This window comes from Coenobita brevimanus, chromosome 50 (genome assembly GCF_032717465.1).
Source record: "Coenobita brevimanus isolate Jiangsu-jjx chromosome 50, ASM3271746v2, whole genome shotgun sequence".
In the NCBI taxonomy this organism is placed as follows: domain Eukaryota; kingdom Metazoa; phylum Arthropoda; class Malacostraca; order Decapoda; family Coenobitidae; genus Coenobita; species Coenobita brevimanus.
Genome location: NC_137003.1, coordinates 52,920,295 through 52,939,392, shown reverse-complemented (window position 1 = coordinate 52,939,392; position 19,098 = coordinate 52,920,295). Strand labels below are relative to the sequence as shown.

Here is a 19,098-nt window from a genome sequence, read left to right as displayed (position 1 = left end):
ACTTCTGACGAGTACTGTAAATATACGTGAACAGTGGAAAATGGTTTTATAAGTTACTTCAAGTGACAGTGCATAACACAGTGTAAATAAAATAGAAATGTAAATAACGTAAATATAATGGAGAACGTAAATAGAAATGTAAATGAGTAGTATCATAAGAATACGAGTATATACCCTAGGAGTAATGAAAATGAAAGTTTCACTCTAGCATGTATGAATACTGAGTTATGAGAGTGAAGGTGAAAGTGACATTCACTCTCAATGCTAGTATACAGGACGAGAAAGTGAATGCTACGTATTTTACTGAAAGAAATTGAATCTCTACAGTGACAATAAACTACTATTACTGAAGGAAACTTATGGATAAAGACTGTAGATATATATAAGTGTTGTATAGTAACAGAAATATAAACTGTGAGTGTTTTTATGAACAATAGACAACACTTGCGGCGAACGATCGGAAGTGGGATGGTCATATGCCCTCGTAATTTTCATTGCTTTCACAGTGTTTTTTGGGGGGAGTATGGATTCCAAACTGTTTGAGAATCATAGATTAGTGTTTTTAGTGATAATATCAGGCTGTGGTAATCAAATTACGAGTTGTCGGGAAGTGTAAAGTGGAGACTTCGTTACCCAACTTCAGAGGTCTCCACAAGTCCTACAGTACTCGACGAAGGCTCAACAAACACCCAAGGAGAAAGCTGAAGGTATGTGCCATGAGCATATGTGATTTTAATATTCTAGGACTAATAACTGATTTTTGGCAAATATATTTAGAGAGTCTGTCGGAGCGCGAATATCCCCACGAGAGCTGCAAGTCAAACCAAAACAAGCCCGCGGTGTAAGGGTTAATCCAATTGGAGCACCATAATTACCCACTAAACCACCAGGTGCCATAATTTGGGTATATGGTTACCACCCAACATAGTAAATGGTTTTCTGGTGTACAGGAAACCATTTGGCTTGTCACTCGGTGTAGAGTCACCCATAGGCAGAAGGAGGAGGAAAGAATGAAGGAAAGAAAGACAGAAGTGGATGGAAGGAAGAGAGGAAAGGGCAGACACCTGAGAGCAGCACTATGTTGAGTGAGTGGATGTTGAGCGTCCCCACCTACCACTGGAGAATAATTATATCTGATTTCCAGTCCTCCAGGACTCTTCCTTCCTCCTGGGCCAGTCTGGATATCTTCCATATCCATTCTGCTGCTGTCACTTCCCCATGCTTCAGCATTCACTACACACTTCATCAGTTCCAAGGGCTTTCCCCATTTTGTCTTTCTTCATTGCATCCATTACTTCCATCCTACTGATGTCTTCCTCCCATCTCATCTCCCTCCTCCCATCGATTCCCCAGCCACTTGTACTCGCATTACTTTCATTCTCTGTGTTTAACAATTCCTTAAAGTGTTCTCACCATCTGCTCACTTTTTCCTCCCTTCTCCACCATCAATCTTCCATTTTTATCTTTCACTCCCCCTCTACCTTCCCTGCCTTCTTGATCCCCCTGTCTTATTCTCTTAATCTTCTTCCAAAACATTTTCTTACATTCCCTCCACTTTACACTCAAATTCCATCCAAATCCCTCATCCACTATCTTTTTACATTCGTGTTATTTTCATTGCTCTCCTCTGCATGTTACTCTCTATTCCTTCTCTCAACTTCTTCCATACCTTTGCTTCCCATCCATTCACTATATGCTTTCTGCTTTTGTGTCACAGCCTGTCTCACCTCTTCATTCCACCGTGCAGTTCTTCACACCCCCTTTCATCTTCACTTCACCCCACACAGCACCTCACATGCTGCACAGATTTCTTTATGAATACCATGCGACACCTTCCACCTCCCCCATCTGCTCCAGATCATATTTGCCCAATTACAAGGTGATTTTTTAAGCAAAATTTTTTGGGGAAAATTGCACCTTATATGGCGGGAAATACTTCTACTGTAAGCAAGATTTAAGCATATTAAGCAAGTATGAAAGTAAATTAAGACTGGGAACTCAAGCTTTGGTAGGTAAGGTAGAAGTGTCCAGCAGCATAAATGTTAGAGTAATAACACATATTATCAATGTTGGCATGTTTGCAGACCCTGATTGAGATTGGGCTGGAAGTTCACGATGCAGTGGTGTTCTTGGATCGAGAGCATGGCGGGTATAACAACCTAGGTGCTCTGGGTGTCAACGTGTTTCCAGTGCTCACTATGGCAGAGGTACACTGTCGTGCTGCATTATTCCTTTTTAGACTCAGCAGACCGTCATTTGTTTATATTCACAGTATGCACTCCTGTTTAAGCTTATGCAAGTCCACTCTTGTACAGTCTAGTGCATTTCCACCCTTAGTCTATTTTTGTGCCCATTTTACCACTTTTATTTATTGATGTTTATTGATGCCTGGTATTTTTACTGCTCCCAGACCAAATCATCTTATGATCCAAGACTTCTGTCTTTTACTTCACTCCAAGTTTTGGGCTAAATTCCTCGAATATATTATATCATGCATCATCATCATTCAGTCCTGTGTTGCCCCATGGAGGAATGTAGGAACCCAGGGCTAGGCAAGGTGGTCCTGCAATTTAAGATGAGAGTGACCAGCCCCACTCATCCCTTAGTGGCATTACATGAACAGTAAACCCCAACCACCCTTTGGATATAAACATTCACTATCTCAATCCAATTGGAGAGCCGTAATTACCCATTAAACCACCAGGCGCCAAAATTTGGTTATATGGTTACCACCCAGCCCAGTAAATGGTTTCCTGGTGTACAGGAAACCATTTGGGTTGTCACTTAGTGTAGAGTCACCCACACGTAGAAGGAAGAGGAAAGAATGAAGGAAAGGAAGACATCAGAGGGAGTGTAAAGTCACCTGTAGGCAGAAGGACGAGGAAAGACTGAAGGAAAGAAGGATGGAGGAGAGGAAAGGGCAGACACCTGAGAGCAGCACTACATCAAGTGAGTGGGTGGTGAGTGCCGCCACCTGTTATTATTATTTTTATTATTATTATTATTATTATTATCATTATACCGTAGTATGGATGTCAGATTGGGACAAGCATTATTGAATTTGCTTGAATAAGACAAAAAATTCACAGCAGTTTGATGGGAAGAAGTTAAATACTTACTACATTATGAAGGCTGCTGCCACAAAGATAAAATGATATAAGATATTCCTGAATAAACAAGTAAATTAATATAAAGTACTGTATTGCTAAATTTGTCAGTCTTGTAAAGCTTCACATTCTTTTTTAAAACTAAAATTAAAATGATAGAAAAATTATTAGTGCTGATATTCCTGAAGGTTTGAAAAAGCAAGAATTAACATAACGGCCATGCCACGTTGAGTACACCGCTTCCCATCTGATCAGCGAAGTTAAGCAACGTTGGGTCTGGTTAGTACTTGGATGGGTGACCGCCTGGGAACACCAGATGCTGTTGGCATCCCTACGTGACAAGTGGGGTTGGTGGAGGATTAGTGTCCCTCCCTGTAAAAACAATTAACTCTAAGCCCTTGGCCACCCCATTTGGGATACATGGCGTCTGGCAATGGATGGATGGATGGTATTGCATTTTTGTCATAATTCTTGATACTTACTGTATTTCCCATATGATAAGTCACGACAAGTGCTAAGATGCACCTTATAATACTTTAGGTATTTTGAAGGAAAAGATATATGAGGATTCAATAGCTTACCGTACTTGCAAGTCTAAGGCACTGACCCTGCGGTGCCATTTTTCTTTCTGCCACAGCAGATTATCACATATTGGACCTATTATCAAATATTTGCGGTTATTATTAATTAGATGTGCTTAGTTGAACAGAATTTTATACCTCTTCACATCAGCAACAACTTGTAGTTGCCACTACAAGGTGTGTAAACACACTGGTGACTGCGTATTTACATCCAGCTCCCGTCAACTGATGTTTTTATGTTCAGCACTTTGAGCAAACCTTTACAACCCACACCCCCAACAGAATTCACTCAGTTCAGCCAACAAAGTCATTATTATGTAATTACACAATACCAGTATATTATAACATATTGCCAGTTTCCGTTTTATAATACCATGCCTGTCTTCTCTGCATTGATTCCATTCTGTTCATTCGTGGATGGGTGTCGTCTGCAGAGTGACTGTGCAGACGAGATTGGTGACGTCGTCTGCTTCGATGACTGTAGCGAGTGTTTGTATCTCGTGACTGGGATTCGTGAATGCTTTTATCTTGTGACTGGGATTCATGAATGCTTGTTTCTCTTGTCTAGGGTTCGTGAATTCTTGTATCTCGTAACTGGGGCTCATGAGGGTTGGCAAACTCTTTTCTATGACTTAATCTTCAAGTGGTAAGACGCTGGGTGATTTTTGAGTGCTACACACCCCAAAACCAAAGTCCTCTATGCATGCCTTAGCCCTTATCAACAATAAGGGACATGGCATTAAAAAAAAAAGCGGGGGAGGGGATACGTCTTATACGGGAAATACAGTAATTCTTTATGTCAAAGAAAGTTTGTTCTTCTATTAATGACCATCATAATAGCTAAATTATTTTGTATTACATTGAACTGTCTTTACTTAATGTAACACATTAAGCACATATTTTTTCTTGTGAATTCTGAACTCTCTTTACTTAATTACGTAAATATATACATTATCAAATCCTTTGTTGCCCCATGAGGACCGTAGGAGCCTGGGGCTAGGCAAACTGGTCTTGACATTTAAGATGAGAATGACTAGCCTCGCTCATCCCTGAGTGACATTACGTGTGCAATAAACCCCAACCACCTACACAGGCTCAGTCTGATTGAAGCGCCATAATTACCCACTAAACCACTAGGCACCATAATTTGGTTATGTGGTTACCACTCAGCATAGTAAATGGTTTCCTGGTGTACAGGAAACCATTTTGAATGTCACTTAGTGTAGAGTCACCCATAGACAGAAGGAAGAGGAAGGAATGAAGGAATGAAAGTCAAGACACAAGAAGAGGGAAGGAAGAGAGGAAAGGGTAGTCTCCTAAGAGTAGCACTACATCGAGTGAGTAGATGATGAGCACATCAAATACATATTTTTTCTTGTGAATTCTTTTTATTTCATACCCAAATTATGGCTCCTGGTTGTTTAGTGCATAATTAAGGTGCTCCAATTGGATTGAGTCTGTGGAGGTTTATATCCAAGGGTCGGTTGGGATTTGTTGTTTATGTAGTGCCACTCAGGGATGAGTGAAGCTGGTCATTCTCAACTCAAATGTCAGGACCAATGTGCCTAATCCTGGGCTGCTATGCTCCTCATGGGGCAACACAGGATTAGATGATGAATGAATGAATTATTTTATTTTCTATTTTGCAAAATCAATGAGTAAATAAATAAAATGCTTATGAAATTCAGTTTTAATGTTGACGACACATTCATTGTGTCAGAAATTGCTGATTTAAATGGCTCTTTAAGTCACTGTCTAAAATCACTCATTTCAAATTATGCCATCCCTGCATGCCAGCATTTTGGCTTCAATATTTCTCATTCCTCTCAAATTGTTAGTAAACATCATTGTGGTAGTTTGATATTGTCATGTATTCGTACAAAACTTGCATCCAGATAATTTGTGTCCTGACATGGCGAACATTCTAAGTGGTGTTGGAGACTTCATAAAACCTCTTCCATAGCAAACTGTTCAGCACATTACACCATGGTATCCTCCTGTCTGTTACTTTTGCAGACTATGTCTATATCAGTATGTTAATAGTATACAGGAGAGAATTTAGGTGTAATATGTAAAATAAGCCGCATAGGAGGAAGTGTTTTCCTTCCATGCCCCTGAGAATACGGACCTTTGTCTCACTACAGCTGATGAGAATCCTCCTGAAGCACAAGCAGGTGAGCCAGGACACTCACAACACAGTTTTGGCACATATAGCCTCCAACAGAAATACTTCCATCATCAAGAAGGAAAAATCTGCAAGTAGGCAAGGTGAGAGACACACTCTCCTTATATCTTTCTTTTAATACTTCCATATCTACTGTATAGCTATATCTATAAATGTATGTATAGAGAGAGAGAGATGTATCTTTGCTTTAATGTTTGTCTTTTATATTGATCTGGTTTAGTACTTTGAAACTTCTTTTATCATCATCTAATCCTGTGTTGACCCTTGAGGAGTGTAGGAACCTGGGGTTAGGGAAGTTGGTCCTGACATTGAAGTTGAGAGTGACCAGCCTTACTCATCCCTGAGTGGCATTACGTGAGCAATAAACCCCAACCACCCCTTGGATATAAACCTGCACAGGCTCAGTCCAATTGGAGCACCATAATTACCCACTAAACCACCAGGTGCCATAATCTGGTGATATGGTTACCACCCAGTGTAGTAAATGGTTTCCTAGTGTACAGGAAGCCATTTGGCTTGTCATTCAGTGTAGTCACCCTTAGGCAGAAGGAAGAGGAAAGAATGAAGGGAAAAAAAGACAGAAGAGAAAGTGTAGCATCACCTGTAGGCTTAAAGAAGAGGAAAGAATGAAGGAAAAAAAGACACGAGGACGGAAGGATAGAAGGAAGAGAGGAAAGGACAGCCACCTGAGAGCAGCACTACGTCAAGTGAACATTCCAATCACCATTTTCTCTGTTCTTGCTTTCTGGACCTTAGCTCACCCCATCTTTGGATGGAAAAAAGAGGTTTGATACTGCTTTAATGCTTTCCCTTTATCTCTCTGCAAAATATGTTCTTTCTTCATGGAGGCTTTAATACTTTCCGCATATATTTCCACTTTAATACTTTTCCCTTATACCTGTGCGCTAATACTTTCCCATACATCTTTGCTTTATACTGTCCTCTTATATCTGCAAAATATGCTCCCCTTATACAGAGGCTTTAATACTTTCCCATATGCCTTTACATTAATACTTTCCGTCGTATTTCATTTGTTCATTTATAAAGGCTCAAACATGCTTGCATACATTGGTTTTAATCACCTATTAGTGGCTGTACACCCCCACCCTCAGCCTGTCATTCAAGGACTCGCTATGCTTTAATACTTTCCCGTTATGTCTTCACCTGTAAAATGGGGTCAGATTTCTGGGGATTTGAATTGTGAGCAAATGAATTGTACAGTGTATAGCCCATATTATTAGTCCTCCCGTTGACTAGTTTTCACACAATTATGCATTTCCTTTTCCTTGCCTTTTGGACCCTGCCTGTGGGCATGGAAAAAAAATGTACATGTGGACGGGCTGTGTGAGTTGGAGGAAGGGCAGCCAAATGGCAGGAGCCAGAGTGACCTGGAGGAAATTTTTCATGCTAACCCTTATGGAATTAAGATGTCTGGCAGTAGGTACAGTCACTGCAAATAATCCTAGGACTACCGCTTTTAGCAGAAAATCTTAGGTGATATAATAAAAAGAATTGACGTAGCTACTTCTCACCCTGCCCTAAGGTGGGAAAGAAGGTCCAGATGATGATGATGATGAAACAAAACACCAATTTTACACAGGCAAACCGTTTATTCAGTAATTTGACATTTCTCCTTTATTACCTAATACATTTTGAATCCATTTCAGCATAGAATGAGCCAAATCAGCAAAATACAGGAATTGCATGTCTAACTTTCTAACTCGACACACCAGTGTCGCTTGATGGCCTTCAGCACACGGGCCCACAAGGACGTCTAACCTTCCTGCTGGCACTTCTTGTTTGTTTGTTTGTTTGTTTAATATATATATATATATATATATATATATATATATATATATATATATATAAAATAGAACAGAAGATTATATATATATATATATATAAAATAGAACAGAAGATTATATATATATATATACAGTAAAAGTCCTATTATTCGGCAGCTGATTGTTCGGTAGATCCGACATTTCGGCAGTTTTGAGAAATAGTCCCATTTACGAAAATCATTGATTGTTCGGCAGATGTCCGGAATCATCTCGACAGTCTAGGAAGTGTTATCTGTGGCTTGTAAGCCTAATGTTTCATTACACTTCTGTATGTTCACTAATTTCTATATTTTTATTCAGATTCAGGTATAGTACTGTATTGATTACAATATTGCACAGTATCATACAATACAGTAACCACCCCCACCAAATTAGCGAGGGTTACGTTCCAAGCCCCCACGCTAATTCTTGAAATTCTTTCATTCTTGATGCCTTCCTGAAAATGACACCGGTAATTGAGTAGCCCATGAACCACTGACACTGTAATGCATTACCCATAAATAAATGTTGCTTGTTAAATCAGTTTCCCCGTTGTTTTTAGCTGTACGGCTGTGACAGCTCTAGTATTTTTATTCCTCAGCATAATGGTGGAAGGGACTGTCCTGTTTAACTGAACCTAACCTAACCGAGTTTAACTGTACCTTATAATTTAACCAAACCTAACCTAACCTAAAGGCAGAAAAATACTTAAAAATAAACTGGAGGAATATGAATTGCTAAGGTCTCTGATGAAAGTTAAACGTACATTTAGTGCTCATTGTTTTGTTTGTTTTTGTGCTTAACGTGAAAGAGAGAGCATTGATGCAAACAGTAATATATCCCATTAATCCTTTAATAACCTCCGGCACTGAACAACCTTTTACAGTACCGATGTCAGTGATGTTAAGTTGGTGTGAGCTATAAAGAAAACTGAACAGTTATGGGGAGGGAACGAAGGTCAGTGGTATGTTTACATGACTACGCTACGATTCCAAGCAGTTAGGTGGTCGGTTAATCTCAGATGTTTTCGCCCATTTGGTAAATACACCGTAACTTTATCAATCTTTCCGTGACTCATAGCGAATCATAGCATGGGTTTAGGAAGCTAAATAACACATTGTTAGGTGAGCCAGACGATTATCTTCCCATCTTTAAGAAAAATAAATTGATTTCAGAAGAATGGAAGAACTTTACGTACTCAGAAAGGGATTTAATTTCTTCCATTTTCTTATAGGATGTGAAGATAATCGTCTGGCGCACCTAGAAATGTGTTATTTAGCTCCCTAAACCCATGCTATGATTCGCTATGATTGACTGGAGAATTGATAAAGTTACGGTGCATTTACCAAATTGGCGAAAACATCTGAGATTAACTGACCCCCTGACTGCTTGGAATCGTAGCATAGAGTCGTGTAAACATACCAGTGACCTTCGTGCCATTCCCATAATTGTTCACAGTTTTTCCATAGCTCACTAACTCGACATCGGTACTTTAAAGGGTTGTTCAATGTCGGAGGTTATTAAGGGGTTCATGGAATACATTACTGTTTCCATCAGTACTCTCCTTTCACATGTAAAAAAAAAAAACGAACAAAAGAGTGAGTGCTAAATGTAATTTATGACTTTCATCAGAAAGACCTTACCAGTTCAGATCCCTTTATTTTATGCAATTTTCCGACTATTTTATTTTGTTTGGAAAAAGTACTGTATACAGTACTCACTCCAAACATATTTGTAATAATATAAATAGTGATGAGTTCACCAATACAAGTGATGTTCCGAGCTGGTAGGTAATATTCCGTATCATTTCGGCCATCCAGGAAGAGTTATCTGATTTGTAGGCCTACTGTGTCATTACCCTTGTATATGTTCACTAATATATATATATATATATATATTTCAGATTCAGGTATAGTACTGTATTGATTGCAGTATTGTACAGTATACAGTACTCTCTCCAAACACAGTTGTAATACCGTACCATAAGTGGTGATAAGTGTTCACCAATATATTTAAGGTACTGAGTGGGTAGATTTTTTATTATTCGGCAAATCTAATTTCTCGGCATCATCCTGGTCCCATAGATGCCGAATAATGGGACTTGTACTGTATATATATATATATATATATATATATATATATATATATATATATATATAACAGAACAGAAGAAGGAAAAACAAATGAACAAAAAAAAAAATCCATACACCAGATCTCTGGTGTCCTCCATTCATAAAATATCTTTAACAGTTAGATTTGAACAGCAGTTGGTTGAAGTTTGGGGGGAAACAACTCCTGGGAAGTGAGTTCCAGAAAGACGCAGTTCGGGGAATAAAAGAATTCTGATAGGCAGAAGTTCTGCAATATGGCTGTGTGACATTCCAGTCATGAGTGCTACCAGATGCCTGTGTAGCATGAGGGCAGCACGGAGAGGTGGCACAATGGATGCAACTTCGTCTGAGCATTTGCCATAAAAGTATCTGTAAAATAATCCAAGGGAGGCAGCATTTCTTCTTACGTGTAGGGGAAGTAGTTTATTTATAATAGCAGGTCTACACTGAGTGACAAGCCAAATGGTTTCCTGTACACCAGGAAACCATTTACTACACTGGGTGGTAACCTTATAACCAAATTTTGGCACCTGGTAGTTTAGTGGGTAATTATTGCGCTCCAATTGGATTGAGCTTGTGAAGGTTTATCTCCAAGGGGTGGTTAGGGTTGATTGGTCATGTAATGCCACTCAGGGATGAGTGAGGCTGGTCACTCTCATCTTAAATGTCGAGACCAACTGCCTAGCCCCGGGCTCCTATGCTCCTCATGGGGCAATGTAGGATTGGATGAAGGATGAATGGATGGTTATTAATACTTCTAATAGCCTTGTTTTGAATTTTGTCTAGTAGTTTAAGTGCAACCTCCCCACATCCATTCTGGAAGGGTGAGCAATATTCAAGCTGCGAGTGCGCATGACTTACAAATTATAGCTAACTGCTTGTCAGTGAAGAAGTTATGGACTCTGTACAATAATCCAAGTTACTTTGAGGCTGCTTTAGCAAGTGATCTGACATGAGAGGTCCAACTGAAGGCAATTAAGTGAAACACTGAGAATTTCAATGGTTTTGGAAATGGGAATATTAGTAGTACTGAAGGTAATATATGAATCTGGCAATATCTGTCTATTAGTAAATTGTAGATATTTGGTTTTGCTAGCATTAAATGAGACAAGGTTATTTTGTCCCCATTCATTGATCTTAGACAAGTCTTTATTTATGGAGATGGCTGCACTGAGTTGAGAGTTAGTGGTATTAAGCTTTGTAAATGGGTGTTTGAGTGTGAATGAACTGTGAAGTGTTGAGTCATCTGCATATGAATGGATAGGATTGTGGGTGACAGATAAGAGATCATTAATATGAACTAGGAATTGGGTTGGTGCCAGAATTGATCCTTGTGGCTTTGGCATTAATTGAGTGGATTTTGGAATATACATCATCAACTTCTACTCTTATTTTTCTGTCACTGAGTAAAAATGACGGTCAGAGCATAAGAACAGCGTATCAGGCCATAAAGGAGTTAACTGGGACTGAAGAGAAGGAAGGAAATACCTGTATGAGATAGAAATGGTAATTTGATGACTAAAGATTTGGATATAAAAGGAAGGTGGAAAGAGCACTTTGAATCTGTTCTAAATAGACCAATCCCAGCTGAAGAGGACATTTTGCCAGCCGAGAGAGATTTGTAGATAGAAACAGGGGATATAACTTTGGAAGAGGTAGCAAAATCTATAAAGGAGTTAAAGAATTTTAAGGCCCCAGGAGAGGATGGAATATTCCCTGAAATGCTTAAGGTGGAAAATGAACGAGTTGATGAATGCGCTTTTGAAACTTTTTAATGTGGCTTGGGAGAATAGTGGAATTCCAGAAGAGTGGAAAAATGGAGTGATTATAAAAATACCAAAAAAGGGAGATTTAAGTGTGTGTGGCAATTGGAGGGGGATAACTTTGACACCTGTAGTTGCAAGTCTTTTCCAAAATCTTGTTGAACAGAATAGAGCCAGTAATTGATAAAATTTTAAGAGAAGAACAAGCGGGATTTAGAAAGGGTCGAGGTTGTAATGATCAGATTTTTATTGTAAGGCATCTAATGCAACAAGCTAATGAGATGAAAATACCACTTAGTATGTGTTTTGTGGATTTTGAAAAGGTGTTTGATAGTGTTTCACGTGGAGCTATGTTGAAAATTACGAGATTCTATGGTATACCAGAAACGTTTGTAAATATTATTAGAAGCCAGCATGAAGGTACTTTTTGTAAGGTAATGGTGGGTGGTTCTTTGAGTGATCCATTTCAAGTTAGGTTAGGAGTGATTCAAGGAGGAGTTCTTTCGCTATTGTTGTTTGTTTTGGTTATGGATTATGTTATGAAAAAGGTTGTAAGAACAGGTGCAGGAATTAACTGGAAAGAAAATAAGAAGCTGATGGATTTGTACTATGCTGATGATATTGTACTGATTTGTGGAAGTATTTACAAGATGCAGAGGGTGCTTGATTGTCTGGTGGAGGAAGGAGAAAAAGTGAGATTGTTAATAAATTATGGAAAAACTTAAATTATTAATATGAACATGGAGAACCAAATTGATTGTGTAATTGGGAATAATGTGGTGACGAATGTAGAAAACTTTAAATATCTGGGAACAATTGTATCATCTAATGGATCATTAAACAGTGAAATTAAGGAGAGGATTAGACAGGCTTGGCGAGCTGTTGGAATGTTGAAAATCTGTTTGGAATAATAATATGCTTTTGGTACATACTAAAGCGATTGGTGAAAAAGATAACTAGATCTGATGTGAGAGGCGTAAGGCTGAGAGGAAGACCACGAATAGGATGGATGGACGGTGTGAAGAGAGCACTGGATGCGAGAGGGATGTCTGTTGAGCAAGGAAGAGTGGCTGTGAGTGACAGAAATAAATGGAGAGAAATTGTGAATGAATAAGTGATGACGCAGCCCTGAGGGGATATTCTCCCGCATTTGGTCTGATCAGCTAGTCAGGTCAGGTGCGGGTAAGGGGATGGGTCTGTTATGATGTGGCAGGGGTAAACCAGCGCTGCTGTCGTTCCCTGCTGTGGATGTCACTGATTGCATTGTGCAGTTGACCCTTGTGCGGTGTGGTGAGGTGAGGATCTGTCTGTTCTCCCCTTGGGGCTAAGATGCGAATGAATGTGTTTGAATGGATGAGTAAATGGGGAGTGTGTCATCCTGTCTCGGCTACCTGCTTTTCCTTGGGGGAAGCAGCCTAGGTATATAGATAGATAGAGAGACATACTAAAGTGAAAATTTACAAGTCCATGGTTAGACCAATTTTAATTTACGGGCATGAGTCATGGTACAGTACAATTGCAACAGATCAGAAAGTATTAAGATTTGAGAATAAAATACTGAGAAGGATTGTTGGGGTAAAGTGGCAAGACAGAGTTACAAATGCAAGAGTAAGGGATATTACGAGAGTGGAACCAGTTAATGAATATGTGAGACTGTCTTGCTGGAAGTGGCTGGGGCACATATACAGAAAAGAATGTAGTTTAATACAGGATGTGCCAGAGTGGACTGCTAGAGGAAGAAGAGGTAGAGGTAGGCCGAGGGAAACCTGGTTGAGGACAATGGAAAAAGAAGCAGGAGAGGAGTGTTGGTGGGACCTGAAGGAGATGGCAAGAGACAAATATTGGTGGAGAGAGTTCATTGAGGCCCTATGCATCCCGTGGGGTGCCACAGGAAATGAATGATTGATTGATTGATTGATTGAGATATGAGGAAAGGAGAGGGGCAAAAGACGTTAGTCCATAGCAAGGGAGTTTGGACAGCAGGGAATGGTGCCACACTCTGTCAGAAGCTTTAGAAATATCAAGGGCTACTGCATGAGTTTCTCCATGTTGGTCAGTTGATTGATGAATGGTATGAGTCAGGAGATTGAGTGTGTCAATGGTGGATCTTTCGTGGCGAAAACCATATTGTCTGTCACTAATTTCACTAATTAAGTTATTGGAATCAAGGTGTTTAACCATGTGCTTATTAATTACAATTTCAAATGCTTTACCAAGAGAAGATGTGATAGCTGTTGGTGTGTAATCAGAGGGATCAGAGGAACTTCCTTTCTTTGGAATTGGGTGGATACTGGCTTCTTTCCATGAATTAGGGAATGAAGAAGTACATATGCATAGTCTGAATGATTTAGCTTGAACAGAGGCAAGTTCTGGGGAGCACTTTTTCAAAAAAATTGGAGAAATTCCATCTGGGCCTGCTTGTTACATTGATGCACAATTCATCACTGAAAATGACAGTTTCCCAATTATTTTCTGTCCACAATCTGTATTTCTTGCAGAATTGAAGGCACTACTTTTTCATGGTGGGGTAAGATGAGGCTTCTTGTCAGCAGTGTGGCAGCGAAGTCCAAGCTTTGTCTGTAGTTGATGTTGGATTGTCCACATAGACTCGTTGGCAAGCACATCTGGGTTTTCAGCCTTTAGTTGTATACTTGTTATTGATGGCTGAGTCATAACCATCATTTCGAGCAGGTTGTCTGTCTTCTCTGTCATTTTTCTCGATCATCCAGATCCTTTATTTTGCGGCAGTGCTGTTTCAAGATCCCCGTGTTGGGCATGATTGCACCAGATTGAAGCTTTGTTTTGGGACACTCCTCATTCTGTCGCTGTTTGAGTCATAGACTTGCCTCCATTATACATGGTGACAATCTGTGTCTTGTTGATTTACCAGGCATAATGCCTCTTTAGTCACGTGGAAGGGTGTAGAACTACTTGAGTAAAAGTGCAATGATAAACAGGGGTGAACAAAATGCTGCACCTTTCCCTTGCATGACTCTGTTAACACTGAGTGAGCTGAGCGAGGCAGAGTCTCTCCCGGGTAGGCACCGTGTTGGCAAGTGTACGAGAATCTTGGAAAAGTTCATTTGGTCCCCCTGAGCATAGCAAAAACTCTTAGGACCTCGTTTCTGGTCATATTTTTTATTCATTTATTTATTTATTTATTTTTAGTGTGTGTGTGCCCTAGGTGATCCCCCCCCCCCAACTCTGGGCATAGGCTTCACAGCCTGCTCCTAATGCCCAGTAGTCCTTCTACATACTACACACCGCTGCATGTCACCACTTCGGCGCTAACACCTACTGTTGATATTGAATGCATGCTAGGGCTGCCTGATGCAGGACTGGTGTATTGGTATTAGTGGGGGTATTTTTACGACATGTCGGCGGGTCTTCTGGTAGATCAGTATAGTCTGAATTTATGAAATTCAGTTTGGCAATAGATAGATAGACAGATAGACAAAGTCTTAAACTGTTCCCTGCCCCAGCAGGGATTTGAACGTGGGTCCAGTAGGACTGCAGGCCACCTCTCTACAAATGGATAGGTAGATTTTTTCCTCTATAACTTATAACTTAGTCTTCTACATATTCATTCCATGTACTATATTAGTGAACTTTTAAATCAGCATGATCTTGACATTTTGTTTGAAACTTGGTTAGGTGAATCTGATATTAATATTGTTTAGAGTGCATTGCTTAAGGCTCATTTTATGATGAGTGTTCCTGGGCCTGCTGCCGACCATCTGGGTGGTGATGTAGCACCTATCTACTCCCTGGCACTCACGAATGTTTATGTATCTGTTTATAGCCAGACACCATAATCCCATAAGGGGTGGCCATTTACCTTTGGGTAAGTTATTTTATGGGGAAGGGCACTAACCTTCTGCCAACCCACATTTTGACATACAGGGAATGTATGGGTTGGTTATATAGATACCACCCAGCATTGTAAATGGTGTCCTGGCTTACAGGAAACCAATAGACTTGTCATTCAGTGTAAGGCCACCTGAAATGGAAAGAAGGGTAATGAAAAGTGACAGAAAAGATGGGAGAAATTGGATAAGAGAATGAGGGCAGAGACGAAAAGAATTATAAAGATGAAGGAAGGGGTAGGCAGCACTGCATCAAGTGAGTGGATGATGGTTGCCACCACCTACCACATTCATGAATGTTTCATACAAAAATTCTAACTTTATTCCTTCCTCATTTGAATTTATGGAACTATTAATAAATTTCCATAAGCATATTACAGTACTTGCTCAATTATCCGACGTAATAGAGCCAAAGGCATGTCCAGGTAATGGCTCCCTGTAATCTAACTTTGAAATCCATTGTAAAAGGCCACTACAGTATGTCATACAACATTTGTTCCTGTTGTCTAACACTATCTGGTCAGCAAGTACCATGGCCAAGCAGACCCATCAACCACAGGCAAGCCATCACCCCTGCAGTGACATGAAAAAAATGGCCACACAAGAAAATGCAGTGGGCATACAAAACAAGAGTAAAATGGAATAAAAGCATGGAAAAATAGAATAAAATCATGGTATAGTACAGTACGCTAGAATGAAATCAACATCAACACTTATGATTCAGCCATCCTACATCAGTCTTACCCAGGCTCTCCTGCTTCTCCTGAGTCAGCACTAATCTCTTCCTTCTCCCTGGTGAAAATGCCATCATCACATACCCAAGGAAGAGGCATTCAAGGAGTAGCATGGCCTGAAGCAGGTAGGGAACAACCACAAAGGTTACCATGTAAGCCGCCTTAACAACTGTCCAAGAGGAGCTGTTCACTACACTGTTGCCACGCGGGAACCAAGAATAACTGAGGGGGTCTCAAGCGGACACTGGGTGAACTACCCAGCCAGACAGGGTGGCGCCACCGGGTTATTCCTGCCTGGCAGGGAGCGAAAATGTTTGCGCGGCAGTAATTTCCACCTGGATGCATGCATTTTGTCTTGATAAAATGGAAAAATTTGCGAATGATGATTTTGAACCGCCAGATCACAGTGTCCGGGAAATGGATTGTCCAGGTAATGAACATCCAGATAATAAAGGGATTACTGATTAGAATTGGAATTCATTATTGACCAGGCCATCCTGGCATGGATCGAGGCTTTATGGGGGAGCTTTGCCAGTTTTTAGAAGCATTTCCTTTTAATCTGGTGGACTGATCATTTGTGGTTATTTTTTTTATTTATTATTTTTTTAGATGAGTAGAGAAAAAACAAATAAAATTTAAAAAATTTCCATACACCAGACTACACATTCCATTCATGAAAAATTTAACAGTTGGAGGTGAACTACTGTAGGTTGAAGTTCAGGGGGGAAACTATTCTGGGGAAGTGAGTCCCAGAGACATGCAGTTTGGGGAACAAAATAATCCTTATAGGAGTAGTAGTAGTAGTTCTCTAGGCAGTCTGGCCGAACAGCCCTGAGTCCCTTAGGAAGGCCATGGCCGAGACTGGGCGATCCCACAGAGCTCTCAAAGAGTGTATGTTGTGTTTTTGGCATAGGTGATTGTGTGCATTGCAGTCTTCCATAATGTGCTTAATAGTATGGGGTGCTGTGTTGCATCCTGGACAGGCATCAGTGACGGAGTCATCCAGCCTCGTCTTGTAGCTTAAGAGGGCTGGACGGTGCCCACATCTCAGCCTGGCCAGGTGGACTCTGTCCTCACGAGGGAGATAGGATTCAGAAGGGTGGATGTCAGGAGGCCGTGCATGCAGCTGTGTGTTGTCTTTAAGTGACTGAATGGAGCAGCAAGTGTTCTGAGTGTGGATATGCTTCTGGAAGCTGGTCTGAGGTGGGGGGGATAACAGTATTTGTGTATGGTATTGTTTGCTGGGTGTTGTTTGGATGTTCCTTGGTGTAGGTGGATGTGCTGCCTTGTAATATAGTGGATGTTGTGGGTTTGTGGAGGCTGCAGCAAGAAACTGGGTACCTCTCATGTGTAGGTGATCCTTGACTTTGAGGACTTTGGTTTCTTGATGTAGGTGGTCTGTGGGTGTAGTAGCTGTGCAGCCTGTGATTATTTTTAAGGCCTTGTTCTGTATGGTCTGTAGAGTGTTGTAGTGTGTTTTGGTGAGGTTAGAAGCCCAGGCAAGGCTTGCATAATTCATCACTGAAGGTATGTATTGTTTGTATACTGTGGTGGTAGAAGTTTTGCAATATGGCTGTATGACAATCCAGTCATGAGCGCTACCAGACGCTCATGTAGCATGGGGGAAGGTGTGGAGAGGTGGCACAATAGATGCAACTTTGTCTGAGTATTTGCCATAAAAGTATTTGTAAAATAATGTGCATGAGGCATCATTCTTTCTTAATTATAGGGGAGGTACTTCATTTGTAATTGCAGGGTTATTAATAATTCTTACAGCCTTGTTCTGAATTTGTCCAGTTGTTTTAGTGCAGCCTCTCCACATCCACTCCACAAGGGTGAGCAGTATTCCAGCTGAGAGCACACATGACCTGTAAATTATAGCTAACTGCGTGTCAGTGAAGAAGTGGATTCTGTACAATAATCCAAGTTTCATGGAAGGTCCAGTTCTATTTACTGTTTATCATTTTCCGGACATCCCTTCCCACCCTAGGGCAGGATGAGGAGTAACAATGTCCTGAAAGCCCAAATTTGCCCAGTCCAATGGGGCACGCTTCCATTCACTCATCATTGAAGCCCCCAGAATCCTGGCTGTGTCGGATACACCAAAAACATTCACCACATTCTGTAGCTTCACATTATCATATCCAATAGAATCAATCCAGACACTATTTACTATTCATACAAGTAGTTTATTGTCCCTGCTTGATGTACTTGATATGTTCTATCATTTTTATGTTGATGACTCTCAGCTTTAAGATGACAAATATTGATGATACCAAGAATAAATGAGCGCTTAAGATTACAGATATTAATGATACAAAGAATAAACTGGAATCCCTGATGACTGATATTAAAATTTTGATGGGAAAGAGAAAATTTAAGCTAAACGATGGTAAAACAGAAATCATCATTATTCAAGGAAACAGGAAGGGTGGTGATGCAAATAATACTCTGACCCTGAAGACTGACAAATCACAACCTCATTCAGCTATTTCTCTCCAGAACTTGGGTGTATATTTTAATTCCCAAATAAATGATAAAGAACATACTGCTGTAATCATATTGTCAGAGGTTGCAATCTGCACATCAGAAACAGGAATCTTTGAGACAGCTTCTGAATAAACATTGCTTCTTAACACTGGTTCATGCTATGGTGTTGTCTTGTTCAGTTATTCGAATTTATTATGGATTGGCCTCCCAAATAATCTGTTAAAGTAGGTTCAGTCAGTGTTGAATAAAGCACCAGGGGTTATCTTTATCCTTATTCCAAGAACACCAACCACCTCATTTCAGATTGATATGCACTGGTTGCACGTAAAGGCTAGAAATGAATTTAAGCTGTTGCCTGTTAATTTCTATCTATCTATTGCCAGACGCCTCAATCCCGTTTGGGGTGGCCACAAACAAATCGCCTCCAAGTCGCCCTGT

The 19,098-nt window shown here is 40.2% G+C and overlaps 1 protein-coding gene and 1 non-coding gene across 2 annotated transcripts in view; both read left to right on the top strand.

Moving 5' to 3' along the window:
* The window catches only part of r-l (rudimentary-like), an 85,634-nt gene that overhangs the window by 26,060 nt on the left and 40,476 nt on the right, over positions 1-19,098 (top strand). Inside the window, exons 4-5 of the mRNA XM_080272207.1 lie at positions 2,085-2,207; positions 5,833-5,956. Coding sequence (XP_080128333.1) covers positions 2,085-2,207; positions 5,833-5,956 — 247 coding nt within the window. The remainder of the gene's footprint in view (positions 1-2,084; positions 2,208-5,832; positions 5,957-19,098) is intronic.
* On the top strand, positions 3,317-3,435 carry LOC145399931 (5S ribosomal RNA). Its single transcript, XR_013897376.1, has one exon. It is a non-coding gene; the product is annotated as a 5S ribosomal RNA (ribosomal RNA).